The sequence below is a fragment of the Oncorhynchus mykiss genome, chromosome 10, assembly GCF_013265735.2.
Source record: "Oncorhynchus mykiss isolate Arlee chromosome 10, USDA_OmykA_1.1, whole genome shotgun sequence".
Lineage (NCBI taxonomy): Eukaryota > Metazoa > Chordata > Actinopteri > Salmoniformes > Salmonidae > Oncorhynchus > Oncorhynchus mykiss.
The window spans coordinates 50,185,594-50,203,033 of record NC_048574.1 but is presented as its reverse complement, the minus strand read 5'-3'; the positions used below and the strand labels follow the sequence as shown (position 1 = coordinate 50,203,033).

At 42.9% G+C, this 17,440-nt stretch overlaps 1 protein-coding gene across 3 annotated transcripts in view; it reads right to left on the bottom strand.

Annotated features, from left to right (window-relative positions):
• The window catches only part of LOC110534209 (calcium-binding protein 8-like), an 88,779-nt gene that overhangs the window by 41,945 nt on the left and 29,394 nt on the right, over positions 1-17,440 (bottom strand). For all 3 annotated transcript variants that reach the window (XR_005034171.1, XR_005034172.1, XM_036933321.1), the window contains exons 3-5: positions 16,362-16,505; positions 12,953-13,065; positions 1,258-1,408 (exon numbers count right to left, since the gene is read on the bottom strand). Coding sequence is in view for 1 of the 3 variants with exons in the window: in XM_036933321.1 (XP_036789216.1) it covers positions 1,258-1,408; positions 12,953-13,065; positions 16,362-16,505 (408 nt within the window). In the remaining 2 variants the exon portion in view is untranslated. The remainder of the gene's footprint in view (positions 1-1,257; positions 1,409-12,952; positions 13,066-16,361; positions 16,506-17,440) is intronic.

Here is a 17,440-nt window from a genome sequence, read left to right as displayed (position 1 = left end):
GGTCTGCCATGAGAGGTGACTGTATAGTTCCCCTAAGGAAAAGCACCTTTAGTAAATCTGCATTCTCTGTGAGAGCTTCCCATGTCTGGAATACACTGCCATCAGACACACATAACTGCACCACATATCACACTTTCACAAAATGCTTGAAGACATGGCTAAAGGTCAATCAGATTTGTGAACATGGTCCCTAGCTGTGTGTTGCCGCTTTCCATGTTGTCTGTTGTCTGTAGCTTGTGAGGTGTGGAAACACTTTGTTGCTTTTATGAATTTTGTCTTGCTGCTTTTTGTTTTATGTTGCTTTGTCTGTATGCTACGTCTTGCTTGTCCTATGTTGCTCTGTCTGTATGCTATGTCTTGCTTGTCCTATGTTGCTATGTCTTGCTTGTTCTATGCTGCTATTGTCTATATTGTAATTGTTTTTAATAACCTGCCCAGGGACTGCGGTTGAAAATTAGCCGGCTGGCTAAAACCGGCACTTTTACTGAAACTATGATTAATGTGCACTGTCCCTGTAAAAATAAAAAATAAACTAAACTAAACTAAACCGTTGTTTAATGTTGCCTCAAATAATCTGTCACTGGTCTTTTTCCATTTGTAAATGGGAGGGAGATTGAATAGATATGGTTTCTGATTTGGGATTTTGGTTGACTCCATAGTTCTTTAAGGTTAAATGTGATCTGGAAGTGATCCGACAGGGCAAGTTGTGGCATGACTGTAAATGCATTCTTATGTTGAGGTGGAATATCGGTTATGGAGTAGTCCACCACACTATCTCCCTAGCACAGAGCTGTATGTGAATGGGTCCAATGAGTCACCCCTTGTACTACCATTAACACTATACAGTATATACTGAGACCGTTGCAGAGCTGAAATATCTCTCTCCTACTTTTGTTAACCACACTATCATGACTCTTTCTGTGAATGGGGATTTGTTCAATTGTAGAGAGATGCCTTTCCAAATAGATAGGTGTTTCCTGATTCTAGATAGTCCACGTCACCTCAGTCCTGGTGTTGAGATCACCGAGCCCAGAGACTGAAAATGTAGTATCTCTAACTGGATATTCTGAAATCCTTCTTCTATGTGGTAGGGGAAATCTATCTCTCTCTATTTTACTCCCCTCCACTCCCTCCTACTTCAGACTGTCTGGCAGTTCCCTGAGGATTCATTTCAGATTTCTGCCCCTCTTTCACTCTCTCTCTCTCCTCCCTCTCTCAGCCCCCCCCCCCCCCCCCCCCCCCCCCCCCCTCCCTCACCTCCCTCGTACTCGGGGCAGTTCCCTGTCTCATTGAGGCTCTCCTCTTCGTTGATGATGATGTTCTCGATATCCTTCATTGTCAGGTGGTCTTGGAACGCATGGAACAGAATCTGCTTCAGCTCATCAAGAGACATCTGCTGCATGTCAAACTGCAGGGGCAAGACACACACAAGCACACAGGAACACATGCACCCAAACACGCACACACACACACACACACACACACACACACACACACACACACACGCAATTACTGTAAGAGTTGAAGAGTTGAAGATATATGCACACAAAATGACAGTACTATGCAGATACATTCCAAGGTCATATTATATAATTTTTTACTCTCATTTGTGTGTGTGTGTATGTGTGCGTGAGTGAGTGAGTGAGTGAGTGAGTGAGTGAGTGAAGTCTCATTCCAATCAATAGAGAGTCTGAGTGTCAGACGTTTTCAATTTTTAATTAATTTCATTTTTGGGAGCTTTAAACTCCCCGCCTGTCCTTGCCTCCCTCTCCCCAAATCACAATTGCATGTCTATTACCTTGTGAAACACAATCTATTCACTCAGTTTGACACAGCAAATACAGAAAGAGAGAGAGAAAAAGAGGGAGAGAGAGAACTCTTTTGTTCCCCTTCCACTGTGGTAAGAATGACCCAAAGGAGAAGAGAGGAGAAAATATGCATGTGGAGTGACGGATGGCCTAGAGGTATACCTGTACTGCAGTGGCAGACGCTGCATTTTAAGATGAGGGAGGATGATAATTTTTTTGATGCACATGGCCTTATTTCTATTACACCATATTGGATGAGTGTCATTCATATTCCATTCACCCTGCTCAATGTAACATCGATAGGTTTAGGCTACTACATGATACATGATACTCCCTCCTACAACCTAGCCTATGAACGAAAGTTTACAACTTAGGCGCATTTTTTGTAATCAAGATAAGAGACAGTTACACATTCAATGCCGCATTGCATACTCTTGCCTGCAGCTAGCTGATATAGGGTTTAATCCTTAGTTCAACAGTTGCAAACAAGAGTTTCTATTGGACAAATTCAGGTATGTTTATCAACATAGCATAGCATCTATCATAGCATCAACTAACATAGCATCCCTCTCTGTTTGAGCTGGGTGTTTGAGTAGGCCAAACTAGTGAGCTGCATTTGATACTAAGTGAAAGTGAAAGAGAAAAAAATATATACTACGAAATATAGCTAACGAAAATTAGCCCTCTCTTGCTTGCTCTCTTGCTTCTTCTTAATTGTCTTTCTCTCTCTTTGAATCAATTACTCACCACATTTTATGCACTGCAGTGCTAGCTAGCTGTAACTTATGCTTTCGGTACTAGATTCATTCTCTGATCCTTTGATTGGGTGGGCAACACATCAGTTCATGCTGCAAGAGCTCTGATAGGTTGGAGGACCCCCGCTGGAAGTTGTCATAATTACTGCGCAAGTCTATGGAAGGGGGTGAGAACCATGATCCTCCTAGGTTGTGTATTGAAGTCAATGTACCCAGAAGAGGACAGAAGCTAGCTGTCCTCCGGCTACACCATGGTGTTACCCTACAGAGTGCTGCTGAGGCTACTGTAGACTTTCATTGCAAAATAGTGTGCTTAAATCAAATATTTAGTGACATTATTTGGTGACAAGTATTTAGTATAGTTTTATCTAAAAAGGATACCTTTAATGTTTCATAACTTTAATGCTCCCATTCTGAAGTCGGCCTCTCTCTCCTTCTAGGTGCCTCTCTACCTAGGTGGGGTTTCCTTGTTACTGTTGCCCTAGGTTTGCTTTTTGGAGAGGCTTAAGTCCAGGTCAGTATTCAGTTGTTGCAATGTAAAATGTGACTGATTGATTGATCAATTAATTAATGGGTTGTGTCTATTCTATTTTGCTGACCGATTAAAAATAAACTATGTGATAAAGAAAAATAAATAGATAAATAGTTACTAATGGAATTGTGTGACATTGTTGTTGGCCATTAGACAGTACAATAGGACAATAAGGGCCAGTAATACTGTAATAACACCCTAATCACACTATTCAATATCCCTTCCGTCCCTCTGCTGTTATCACAACACACACAGGCTGCAGCCCAAATGGCATACTATTCCTTATATAGTGCAGAGCTCTGGTCAAAAGTAGTGCAGTTGTGAATAGGGTGCCATTTGGGACGCAGGCACAATCCATTAGATATCTCCTCCACTTACAATATCACAGCCCTGCCAGTGGTATAATAGCATGGAGACGCCATTGCAATGGAGACGCCATTGGAGAGCATTCTGCAATAATGCAGCAAGACTGCTTGATCTTATCACACACACGCACGCACGCACGCACGCACGCAGGCACTCACTCACTCACTCACTCACTCACTCACTCACTCACTCACACACTCACACACTCACTCACACACTCACTCACACACTCACTCACTCACACACTCACTCACACACACACACACACACACACACACACACACACACACACACACACACACACACACACACACGTTTGTGATTCTAAAAGCTTGTCTCATTAGGGCTGATTTACAGTGTTAGTGTGTTGTTTCAAATCAAATTTTATTTGTCACATGCGCCAAATACAACAGGTGTAGATCTTAACGTGAAATGCTTACTTACGAACAATAATGATGGTACATACAATTGGTACCAGTACCGGGTACGGGTTAGTCAAGGTAACTGTGGTAATATGTAGGTAGGGGTAAAGGGACTATGCATAGATAATAAACAGAGAGTAGCAGCAGTGTACGTGAAGTAATGTGAATGTATGTGTGTGTGTGTTTTTGTGCGTGCATGCTTGCATGCTTGCGTGCGTGTATGCTTGTCAACAGAGCTAGATGACAGACAGGGTGTATAGACACATCAATCACAGTCAGATAGGCGTTTGACTTGCTGTCCGCTGGCTTCTAAAAGACAGAACAAAGAGAGAGAGAGGGAGCATTTAGACACAGACAGTGTTGTGAAGAAGGCGCAAAAACACCTCTTCAACCTCAGGAGGCTGAAGAAATTTGGCTTGGCACCTAAAACCCTCAAACCTTTACAGATACACAATTGAGAGTATCCTGTCGGGCAGTATCACCGACTGGTAAGGAAACTGCACCGCCGGCAATCGCAGTGCTCTCCAGAGGGTGGCGCTGTCTACCTGCCCTACAGAACCCGATGTCACAAGAAGGTCAAAAAGATAATCAAGGACAACAATCACCCGAGCCACTACTTGTTCACCTTGCTATCATCCAGAAGGCAAGGTCAGTACCGGTGCATCAAAGCTGGGACCGAGAAACAGCTTCTATCTCAAGGCCATCAGACTGTTAAATAGCCATCACTATACGGCTTCCACCTGGTTAGATAACCTTAGAGGCTGCTGCCCCATATACATAAACTTAAAACCACTGGTAACTTTAATAATGGAACACTAGTCACTTTAATAATATTAGCTTACTTTTGCTCTACTCATCTCAAATGTACATACAGTGGGGCAAAAAAGTATTTAGTCAGCCACCAATTGTGCAAGTTCTCCCACTTAAAAAGATGAGAGAGGCCTGTAATGTTCATCATATGTACACTTCAACTATGACAGACAAAATGAGAAAAAAAATCCAGAATATCACATTGTAGGATTTTTTATGAATTTATTTGCAAATTATGGTGGAAAATAAGTATTTGGTCATTAACAAAAGTTTATCTCAATACTTTGTTATGTACCCTCTTTGTTGGCAATGTCAGAGGTCAAACGTTTTCTGTAAGTCTTCACAAGGTTTTCACACACTGTTGCTGGTATTTTGGCCCATTCCTCCATGTAGATCTCCTCTAGAGCAGTGATATTTTGGGGCTGTTGCTGGGCAACACGGACTTTCAATTCCCTCCAAAGATTTTCTATGGGGTTGAGATCTGGAGACTGGCTAGGCCACTCCAGGACCTTGAAATGCTTCTTACGAAGCCACTCCTTTGTTGCCCGGGCGGTGTGTTTGGGATCATTGTCATGCTGAAAGACCCAGCCACGTTTCATCTTCAATGCCCTTGCTGATGGAAGGTTTTCACTCAAAATCTCACGATACATGGCCCCATGCATTCTTTCCTTTACACGGATCAGTCATCCTGGTACCTTTGCAGAAAAACAGCCCCAAAGCATGATGTTTCCACCCCCATGCTTCACAGTAGGTATGGTGTTCTTTGCATGCAACTCAGCATACTTTGTCCCCCAAACACGACGAGTTGAGTTTTTACCAAAAAGTTATATTTTGGTTTCATCTGACCATATGACATTCTCCCAATCTTCTTCTGGATCATCCAAATGCTCTCTAGCGAACTTCAGACGGGCCTGGACATGTACTAGCTTAAGTAGGGGGACACGTCTGGCACTGCAGGATTTGAGTCCCTGGCGGCGTAGTGTGTTACTGATGGTAGGCTTTGTTACTTTGGTCCCAGCTCTCTGCAGGTCATTCACTAGGTCCCCCCGTGTGGTTCTGGGATTTTTGATCACCGTTCTTGTGATCATTTTGACCCCACGGGGTGAGATATTGCGTGGAGCCCCAGATCGAGGGAGATTTTCAGTGGTCTTGTATGTCTTCCATTTCCTAATAATTGCTCCCACAGTTGATTTCTTCAAACCAAGTTGCTTACCTATTGCAGATTCAGTCTTCCCAGCCTGGTGCAGGTCTACAATTTTGTTTCTGGTGTCCTTTGACAGCTCTTTGGTCTTGGCCATAGTGGAGTTTGGAGTGTGACTGTTTGAGGTTGTGGACAGGTGTCTTATATACTGATAACAAGTTCAAACAGGTGCCATTAATACAGGTAACGAGTGGAGGACAGAGGAGCCTCTTAAAGAAGAAGTTACAGGTCTGTGAGAGCCAGAAATCTGGCTTGTTTGTATGTGACCAAATATTATTTTCCACCATAATTTGCAAATAAATTCATAAAAAATCCTACAATGTCATTTTCTGGATTTCTTTTCCTCATTTTGTCTGTCATAGTTGAAGTGTACCTATGATGAAAATTACAGTTCTCTCTCATCTTTTTAAGTCAGAGAACTTGCACAATTGGTGGCTGACTAAATACTTTTTTGCCCCACTGTACTGATGGGAATTGATGTAAAAATGTATCACTAGCCACTTTAAACAATGCCACTTAATATAATGTTTACATACCCGACATTACGCATCTCATATGTATATGTATATACTGTACTCTATATCATCTACTGCATCTTGCCATCTTTATGTAATACATGTATCACTAGCCACTTTAAACTATGCCACTTTGTTTACATACCCTACATTACTCATCTCATATGTATATACTGTACTCGATACCATCTACTGCAACTTGCCTATGCCATTCTGTACCATCACTCATTCATATATCTTTATGTACATATTCTTTATCCCTTTACACTTGTGTATATAGGGTAGTAGCTATGGAATTGTTAGGCTAGATGACTCGTTGGTTATTGCTGCATTGTCAGAACTAGAAGCACAAGCATTTTGCTACACTCGCATAAACATCTGCTAACCATGTGTATGTGACAAATAAAATGTGATTTGATTTGATACTGTATTATATTCTACCATATTTTAGTCTATGCCTCTCCACCATTGCTCATCCTAATATTTATACATTCCTTAATTCCATTATTTTGCTTTTAGGTTGTGTGTATTGTTGTGAATTGTTAGATATTACTGCACTGTTGGAGCTAGAAACAGAAGCATTTCGCTACACCCACAATAACATCTGCTAAATGTGCGTGACAAATGCAATTTTATTTGATTTAGAATGGTGTCTACCAGGCAGGTGTAGCCTACCTACAAAACAGAGTAGCCTACCTACATTAATATTATCCGTCTCTGGAGGCCGTCTCTGGAGGCCGTCTCTGGAGTGGAGAGACACACAGGAGGCCTGGCTCTGGGAGCAGGCACAAGACTCACCAGGCTGGGGAGACATACAGGAGGCTTCTTCCTTGGCCGAGGCACCGGATACACTGGGCCGTGAAGGCGCACTGGCGGTCTCGAGTGCAGAGCTGGCACAACCCGTTCTGGCTGGATGCCCACTTCCAATCGGCAAATGCAGGACGCTGGCACCGAGCACATCGGCCTGTGAATGCTCAACCGAGACACAGTGCACATCACCCCATAGCACGGGGCCTGACCAGTCACATGGTAAGCACGGGGAGTCTCCAACCTGACGCAACCACACTCCCCGTGTGCCCCCCCCCCAAAATTATGATATACCTCAGTGGTGGTACTGGCTATATGTCTAAAGATTGCTGAAACCTTTAATAACTATGGAATGAAGATGTAAAATATTCTGGCAAATAAATTACGATATTTGTAAGAAAGGAAAAGGCTACAGACAGATCATGCTTTCCATCTAATCCTGCAATCTCTGCTGCGTACAGGTAGGCCATATGATCGTGCTTGCTCTAGACTCCAGCAAAGTGACACTGACATTAGGCAGTTCACACAAAGGATTGTTACCTATAACAAAGTTGGCAATACAACAATAACATTTTTGCCAAGCGATTATTATTTTGTCAAACATTTATTAAGATTCATCCTGTATTGTCCGTAACATCATTTCCCCATAGCAACAGATGTGGGACACACACACACACACACATACACACACACACACTCCCAACCGTTCCTCCACAAACAACCACAAGTTTCAGATGTTCCATCCCTGAGGCCAGCTGAAGAGAAGACTTAATGTGCCAATGCATATACAGTTGTAGCTGTTTGAGAAGGCATGCAAAATTGAGCAAGAATGGGGAGATTTGATTATCTAACGTCAAGTCTGAAGTGATGGAGCTCAGATACACCCCCCCTACCCTGAAACACACACACACTGATCTCCCGTTGGGACCATTTCTCAAAGCATCTCTGTGCAGTCAGACCATTTGATTATTTTGTGCCACCAGGGCCACAATAATTTGCCCCTCTCTGATTGTCCGAGTGTGACCCCCCTCCCCATTTTACATTTTTTTTAAAATTATTTTTTAAACCTTTATTTAACCAGGTAAGTCAGTTAAGAACACATTCTTATTCTCAATGACGGCCTAGGAACAGTGGGTTAACTGCCTGTTCAGGGGCAGAACGACAGATTTGTACCTTGTCAGCTCGGGGGTTTGAACTTGCAACCTTCCGGTTACTAGTCCAACGCTAGTCCAACGCTCTACTGCAGCTAGTGTTGCAGTAACCCATGGGTGGGGGTGGGGGCATCCCCGGAATCCCCACCAGCTAGGCACAAAGTCATCAAGGTTCTCATTAGCAGATTTGAGAAATTCCTTGGGGGCTTTGGCTTTGTTGGACCAACCCTGCCAGGCAGGCTCAGACTCTTGAGGGGGCAGTGCTGCATTAGTAGGTCTCTGAACGCGCTTATCTTTCTTGGCTGCGTATTATATAGGCTACTTGCAGTAAGCCTATTAAACAGATAAGGACTTCTCCTTAGTGTGTGGGTCGGTCAGGTGGGTGTCTTGGGTATAGGGTTGGGGGCTGTTCCATCATGATAGGACAATAAATAAACTTATTTTAAAATATATCATATATCTGCACAGAATTGAAAGCTCTCTCTGTCACAACTACTGCTCGCAGGCACAAACGGGCTGGCTCTGTCATTTGCAACCATTTTCCTTTTTCACTCAACTGCACACTTTTCCAAACACAAAATCACACACCCCACCTTCCATCACAATACACCTGCACATACCCACATACTGTGCATTCTATGTACTCTGCTTGCTGTGTCCTTATCCCTACCATGTTGATTCCTACCTAATTTCCATTTTGAATACTTTCGTGTTCCAGTTCCTTATATAATTTGAAAAATATTTATTTATTATTATTTTACCCCTTTTTTTCTCCTCAATTTCGTGGTATCCAATTGGTAGTATTTACAGTCTTGTCTCATCGCTGCCACTCCCGTACGGACTCGGGAGAGGCGAAGGTCGAGAGCCATGTGTCCTCCGAAACACAACCCAACCAAGCCGCACTGCTTCTTGACACAATGCACATCCAACCCGGAAGCCAGCCGCACCAATGTGTCAGAGGAAACACCGTACACCTGGCCAGCGTACACTGTGCCCGGCCCACCACAGGAGTCACTAGTGCGCGATGAGACAAGAATATCCCTGCCGGCCAAACCCTCCCTAACCCGGACAATGCTGGGCCAATTGTGCACCGCCCCATGGGCCTCCCAGTCGCGACCGGCTGCAACAGAGCCTGGGCTCGAACCCAGAATCTCTGGTGGCACTGCGATGCAGTTAGACCACTGCGCCACCAATTATCCTTTCTTCTAACGCTGTCTTATCTATTTATTAATACTATGAATAGAAAGTTGAATACTAATTATTTTACAACATTCCCTATCTTGAATGGTATAGTGTATTTGTAGTTTATTTCTTTATCAATTGTTGTATTTTATTGTTTTACAAATTTTTTTCTATTACAATACAGTCTTGGTGTCTCGGAACAGTTGGTTATCAATGTACAGTTTATCGACTACGAGAGCTACACGATTCCCTTCAAGTCTATTCACCTTGAAGAGTGGGTACAGAACTTTAAGCCGGTCTACAATTTTCTTCAGGGACTGATCATTCATTCCTACTTTCCTGCCAGCGAGTCTCTTGTCAAACATTATTTTATTTTTATTATTATTATTTTTATTATTTTATTTGTAAAGAATGCAAATTTGGCAACGAGTGGGCGTTCATATTGCTTTCCTCTATCCGAAACGGTGTACATGTTAGCGTTTGATTTTGTAGACAGTATCGCCTGGGATCTGTAGTTCTTTAAGAAGGAATTATTTCACCACACTTTCAGGATCTTCTCCCTCATTTTCTTTAATACTTAGTAAGTACCAGATTTTCTCGCATAGATCTAGTCTGTATCTCAGAGACATTATTTTCCTTTTTAAGTTCTTTAGCGTCCGTTTAAATAGTATTGACTGTACCTTTTAGCTTGTTTTTCTTTCTTTCTCCATTGTCGCAGCTTTTTCATCACTCAGTTAGAGGCTCGCCTTCATCGCCTTTATTACTTTACTAACAAGTTCAAGTATGCCCAATTGATCATTTATTGATTTTAGGTCGGTCTACACCATTACTGTACCAGATTGCGAAAAGCAAACCCTTTACAATGAAGATCTGTGAAGTTATTTGGATTTTTACGAGTTTTATCTTTGAAAGACAGGGTCCTGAAAAAGGGATGTTTCTTTTTTTGCTGAGTTTAGCTACCTAGCTAAGGATAATGCACTAACTCAGCAGCTAACACAGGCAGCTGTTTCATGGAAACTAGCCAATCCATTGTGCTTTAATTATGTCAATACTAGCTACACTGGTTAGCTAGCTTGGAGGAAGTATTTAGGGTTGCGTGCATTGCGTCTGTGCATTTAGCTAGCTACCGTCCCCTAGCCTACATTGCATAAAAGTGTGATGAGCTCATCCGTGGATGCACAGAGAAAATGCCTTCTTTTCCCCAAATTTTTTGTTGTTGTCTCCTCACGTGGGGGATCGTGCTCTCTGATTGGCTCAAAGTCAAGTTGTTGGCCACTGACGAGCATTGCGATTTTACAAGTACAAATCGGTAGGTTCGTCGCTACCGTGTTGGCAATCAACAGGTACCGCTATTGTTCTAGCAAGAGAAGGAACGGTCTCCCACTGTGATAAGTACCTATCAACAGTCTATCGGCAGTAAGATTCTCAGTGTGTTTCATGCTTCATTCCCTTTCTCTGTTATTCCCTTTCTGTTTCTTATTCCCTTTCTGTCTTTAATAAAACATTTCTCTCCATGCCCCCTTCTCTCCGTGTGTCTACTCTCTGCCTGTCACTCAGTTGTTGTTCTGTCTTCCCTTTTCCCTTGTTTTCTCTATCTATCTCAACCCTTTTTATAATGCAGCAAAAACCACTGAACTAAAAGTAGTTTAGTTTTACTTTCCCCGAAAACATATATTTTCGCTGAACAGAAGTAAATTGAAATACACTACGCACACATACATGCACACACACACACACCCTGGCGTGCCTTTTTTCTTTGGAGACATGGACCCAAATATCCCTTTCCCCATCATCATGGGACAAAAAGGAGAGATCAAAAAGAGAAGAAACAGAAATACAAAGAGTAGAGATGATGGAGAAGAAAGGAGAGAGGAGAGGGGAAGAGAGGAGAGGACTGGAAAATACATGAGAGAAGAAAATGTAACCTTTATTTAACTAGGCAAGTCAGTTAGGAACAAATTCTTATTTACAATGACGGCCAAACCCGGAGGACACTGGGCCAATTGTGCACTGCCCTATGGGACTCCCAATCACGTCCGGATGTCATGCAGCCTGGATTCGATCCAGGTACTGCAAGTGACGCCTCTTGCACTGAGATGCAGTGTCTTAGACCACTGCATCACTCTGGGAGCCCGAAAGCTCTCCTTTCTCTCTCCTTTCTCTGACGCAGAGACCCCCCCCCCCCTAGAATTACTTTGAAGCCTGTACACATGCACACACGGATGTACACACACATGCACACGCACACCCTGGCATGTCTTTTTCCTTTAAAGACATGGGCCCTAATGTACCTTTCCCCATCACCATGGGACAAAAGGCAAAGGTATGGGGTCTCTATCTCTGTGTGTGTGTTAATATCTATCAAAAACAGGTTTTTGAGCAAGCATCTCCACGTGCCTTGACTGCAGAAGCCATCACAGAGGGAGGGAGAAGAGGAGAGTAGGGGCAGAAGGAGGAGAGGGGAACAGAAGAGGAGGATATGGGGATTTGGGGAAATGAGATAAAGGAGACATCAAAAAGCGAGAAAAGGGGTAGAGATGATGGAGAAAAAAAGGAGAGAGGAGAGGACTGGAAAATAAGAAAGGAAGAGAAGAGGATGAAAGGAAAGGGGGTAGAGCAAATTAGGACAGGAAAAGAGAAGAGAAAGGAATAGAAAGGAGATAGACTGTTCTCTCTGCTACCGCACGGCAAGCGCCACGTCTAGGTCCAAGAGCGCCAAGTCTAGGTCCAAGAGGCTTCTAAACAGCTTCTACCCCAAGCCATAAGACTCCTGAACAGCTAATCAAATGGCAACCCAGACTATCCCCCCACCCCCACCCCACGCTGCTGCTACTCTCTGTTATCATCTATGCATTGCCACTTTAATAACCCTACCTGCATGTACATGATTATCTCAACTACGTCGACAGCGGTGCACCCGCATATTGACACATTGACTCTGAACTGGTACTGGTATATAGGCCCGCTATTGTTATTTACTGCTGCTCATTAATTATTCATTTTTCTTATATCTGAATTTTTTTTGGAGGGGGGTTATTTTCTTAAAACTGCATTGTTGGTTAAGGGCTTGTAAGTGAGCATTTCACTGTAAGGTCTACTACCTGTTGTATTCAGAGCATGTGACAAATACCATTTGATTTGAGAAAAGAGCAGAAAAACAGAAGAGAAGAGAGGCGAGAACCCACTGGGCAAAGACATCCTTACATTGATGACTTTTAAAAAATCAACATTGATTCGACATCATCACATTGAATTTTCGGGTTGAAATTGCGTGGTAACAATGTTGATTCAACCAGTTTTGGCCCAAGAGACCAGAACTGAAGAGAAGAGGAGAGAAGAGGATTTGACAGGAGAAAATAGAAGATAAGTGAAGTCAAGAGAGGAAAGGACTATGTGGTCCTACCTGCCAGAAGATGTTATCGATGGTGCTTCCTCGGAAGCCTTCTCTGGTCTCAGATGACAGAAGTTTGGGTCCCAGTATCGTCACAAACTCTTCAAAGTCCACCTGGCCATCACCTATACAGACACACACACACACACACACACACACACACACACACACACACACACACACACACACACACACACACACACAGTCTTGTAGACCGCTGGTCCCCAACCCCCGGGCACATTCTCTACCGGGCCGCACGGAAAGGATACATTCATTTTAAATAGTTTTAATCGGTTAGATAAAATAATAATTGTATACAATTATAGGCTATTTGTGTAGTAAATACATTGAACTTGGTGCAGTCTGTCCGTCCTTTTCTCACCACTCTAATTATCTCTGTCACACCCACAACAGTTTACAGATTTTGAACTTGAGTAATGAGTTCATCACGGTCTGTGTGAGCTGTGTTGCCCGTCAACTTTGGACTAGCTAGCTACGTTAGCTGACATGAATAAGAACAAACAAACGTTGCTGGAGAGATTCTTCGGAAGGGGTAAGAGAGATCAAAGGCCCAACGACGATGTCGATAATGCAGAGACAGCAGAGCCTGAGACTTTGAAAAAAAGAAAGCCTCATTCAATAGAAAATATGATGAGTCCTACCTAAAATATGGCTTTATTGCGACAGGTGACTCGCATGCTCCTAGCCCCCTGTGCGTAGTATGTGGAGATAGGCTATCTAACGAGGCAATGAACGCCCTCAAAACTGCTTCGGCACATCGAATCCAAGAACCCTGCACTTAAAGACAAACCTGTTGAATTTTTGAACGAAGAAAACGTGAACAAGAAGGACAGAAGCAAGTCTTGGAAGTCACCGCATTAACAAACGTGGCTGCACTGAGAGCATCATACTTAGTGGCTAGCCGTATTGCTAAGGCCAAGAAGCCTTTCACTATTGGCGAGGAGCTGATTCTACCTGCTGCTAAGGACATTTGCCGTGAACTCTTAGGACAGGCTGCAGCTAAAAAGATATCATAGGTTCCTCTTTCGGCTACCACCATCACTAGGCGAATTGATGAAATAGCGTTGGACGTTGAGGCACAATTGTTTAGAGGCTTAAAACCTCTTAAGAATCTGACCATTTTTTCAATTTCTTCCTTAAATGACATGCCCAAATCTAACTGCTTGTAGCTCAGGCCCTCAAGCAAGGACATGCATTTCTTGGTACCATTTGAAAGGAAACACTTTGAAGTTTGTGGAAATGTGAACGGAATGTAGGAGAATATAACACATTAGATCTGGTAAAAGATAATACAAAGAAAACACCAAACTTGAAAAAAAAGTGTGCCATCGTCATGAAATCTAAGAGAAAGGCCATAACATATTATTATATCCCAAATGCAATTCAGATATTAACCACTAGATGGCAGCAGTGTATGTGCAAAGTTTTAGACTGATCCAATGAACCATTGCATTGCTGTTCAAAATGTTGTGTCAAGACTGCTCAAATGTTCCTAATTTGTTTATTAACGAGTTGCCGTGGTATGCAATCCAGGTTGACAAATCTAACGATGTCGACAACAAGGCAATACTGCTTGTTTATGTGTGATATATATTTCAGGATGGTGTGCATGAGGATATGTTGTGTGCGCTGTCCCTGCCGACTAACACAGCGGCCGCAGAACTTTTCAAGTCTTTGGATGATTACATGTCAGGAAAATTGGATTGGTCATTCTGTGTTGGCGCATGGACGGATGGGGCTGCTGCCATGACTGGACGGCTGTCTGGTTTCACTACCGGGTTAAAGAGGCTGAGCCTGAACGTGAGTCTAAGCACTGTGTCATGCACAGAGAAATGCTGGCTAGCCGAAAAATGTCACCTGAATGTAATGTCATATTGAATGATGTTATTAAAGTTATCAATCACATCAAAGCACACGCCCTTAATTCACATCTGTTTGGGCAGCTTTGTGAGGAAATGGACGCAGAACACAAACACCTTCTCTTATACACTGAAGTCAGATGGCTATCCTGGGGGAGATCGCTTGCCAGAGTGTTTGTGTTACGAGAGCTGCTGCAGAGATTTCTTTCAAAAATAAGTCACCACTGGCAGCACATTTCAATGACGAGGAATGAGTCGCAAAACTCGCTTACCTGTGCGACATATTCAACCTGCTCAACGAACTCAATCTGTCACTTCAGGGGAGAATGACAACTGTCTTTAAGTTGGCAGATAAAGTGGCTGCATTCAAAGCCAAACTGGAACTGTGGGGACGGCGAGTGGACAGGGGCATATTTTACATGTTCCAAACATTAGCGGGGATTTTCAGAGAGACTGAGACTGGGCCGTCTTTCTCCCAGCTGGTGCGTGATCACCTAGCTTTGCTGTCAATGGAGTTCGAGCGTTACTTGTCCAAACTTTGACTGGTACTATAATCATATGACTATTTGTATTGACCCCCTGTTATCTATGCATAGACACTTTACCCCTACCTACATGTACATATTACCTCAATTACCTTGACTAACTTGTACCCCTGCATATTGACTCGGTACCAGTGCCCCCTGTATATAGCCTTGTTGTTGTTATTTATCGTGTTACTTTTCTTTACTTCAGTTTATTTAGTAAATATTTTCTTAACTCTTTTATAATTATTTTTAACTGCATCGTTGGTTAAGGGCTTGTAAGTAAGCATTTCACAGTAAGGTCTACATGTATTTGGCGCATGTGACAAATAAAATGTAATTTGACTCACATACACATACACACACACATAGATTTGCCTTTCAGAGAGCAACCTGTGTGTGTGTTCAGGGTCGGTCTTAGCTTTTTGGGGTCCCGTTTTTTTACCATAGAGCAGAGAGAATAATTTGCAGTTTTACAGCTAATTTCCTGCAATTCTACACATTTTGCCAATACTTTTTCCATGTTAATTATATCTGAGTGAGAGTGACTGACAAAATCAATGAGGAACCCCTGGAGGTCAGGACCCCTTGCACCTGCTCTGAGTGCCCGGTTGGTATTCGGCCATGACAGCTGGCTATATTAACTTACCAATTAAAAAATTGTTAGCTGACATGCTAATTGATTGACTATCGGTGACTGACATAACCAGAGAAAAACTGCAGATGGACAACCAAATCTGCACCTTGTGCATTCTACTATTATAACGCTCAACAATAAGCTGAGGCCACAACTGTGTTCCTAAACTGGTATATAGGGTGAATGCAAACACAGACACAGTGTACATACAGCATGAACCCACTCTCCCACACTGCTGAGACTTGGAGGTGTAATTGATTCATTAACCTTGGAAAAATGCGTTTAGGAAATCACAGACTAAGACTTTCAGTGTGTGTGCCTACATACAGTATAGGCCAATGTGTGGGTGTGTGTGTGTGTCTTTCATTCTTATGTCTCACCGTCCATGTCCAGTCTCTGCATGATGATGGCCAGCTCCACCTCGCTAGGCATGTATCCCAGGGACCTCATAGCCATGCCCAGCTCCTGCTTAGAGATGAACCCGTTCCCATCCCGATCCAGCACCCGGAATGCCTGCCGGATCTCTGCACAGGGACACACATACACTGAGTGTACAAAAAAATTTATGACATCTGTCCTTTCCATGACATAGACTGACCAGGTGAATCCAGGTGAAAGCTATGATCCCTTATTGATGTCACTTGTTAAATCCACTTCAATCAGTGTGAAATGGAGGAGACAGGTTAAAAAAATATTCTTAAGTCTTGAGACAATTGAGACATGGATTGGGTATGTGTGCCATTCAGAGTGTTAACAGGAAAAATGTAAGTGCCTTTGAACGGATTATGGAAGGAGGTGCCAGGCGCACCGGTTTGTGTAAAGAACCACGGGTGCAACTTTCACTGGGGATGGGGGACATGTCCCCCCCACGTTCTAAAATTGCATTTCCCCCCCAGTTTTATAATTGGATTGTGCTAATAAACAGGGCAACAGTGTGCTTTAGGACCATGCGGATGCCTCAGAATATTGGGTATGTTGTTTGGAGTGTTTATGGACTGGATAATTATACATTTTTTAAATAATACAATAATTATGTCTCGTCCACCTCTAAAACCAAAGTTGCGCCACTTCAAGAACTGCAACGCTGCTGGGTTTTTCACACTCAACATTTTCCTGTGTGTATTAAGAATAATCCACCACCCAAAGGACATCCAACCAACTTGATATAACTGTGGGAAGCATTGGAGTCAACATGGGCCAGCATCCCTATGGAAAGCTTTCAACACCTTGTAGAGTCCATGCCCCAACGAATTGAGGCTGTTCTGAACTCAAAAGTGGAAGGGTGCAACTCAATATTAGGAAGGTGTCCTTAATGTTTTGTAAACTCAGTGTCCCCATGCACCGGCAAAAAAACATGCATGTACACACATTTGTACAAAAACACGCATGCACACACAGACATATTCAATAAAATAAAATAAAATATATTTGTCACATACACATGGTTAGCAGATGTTAA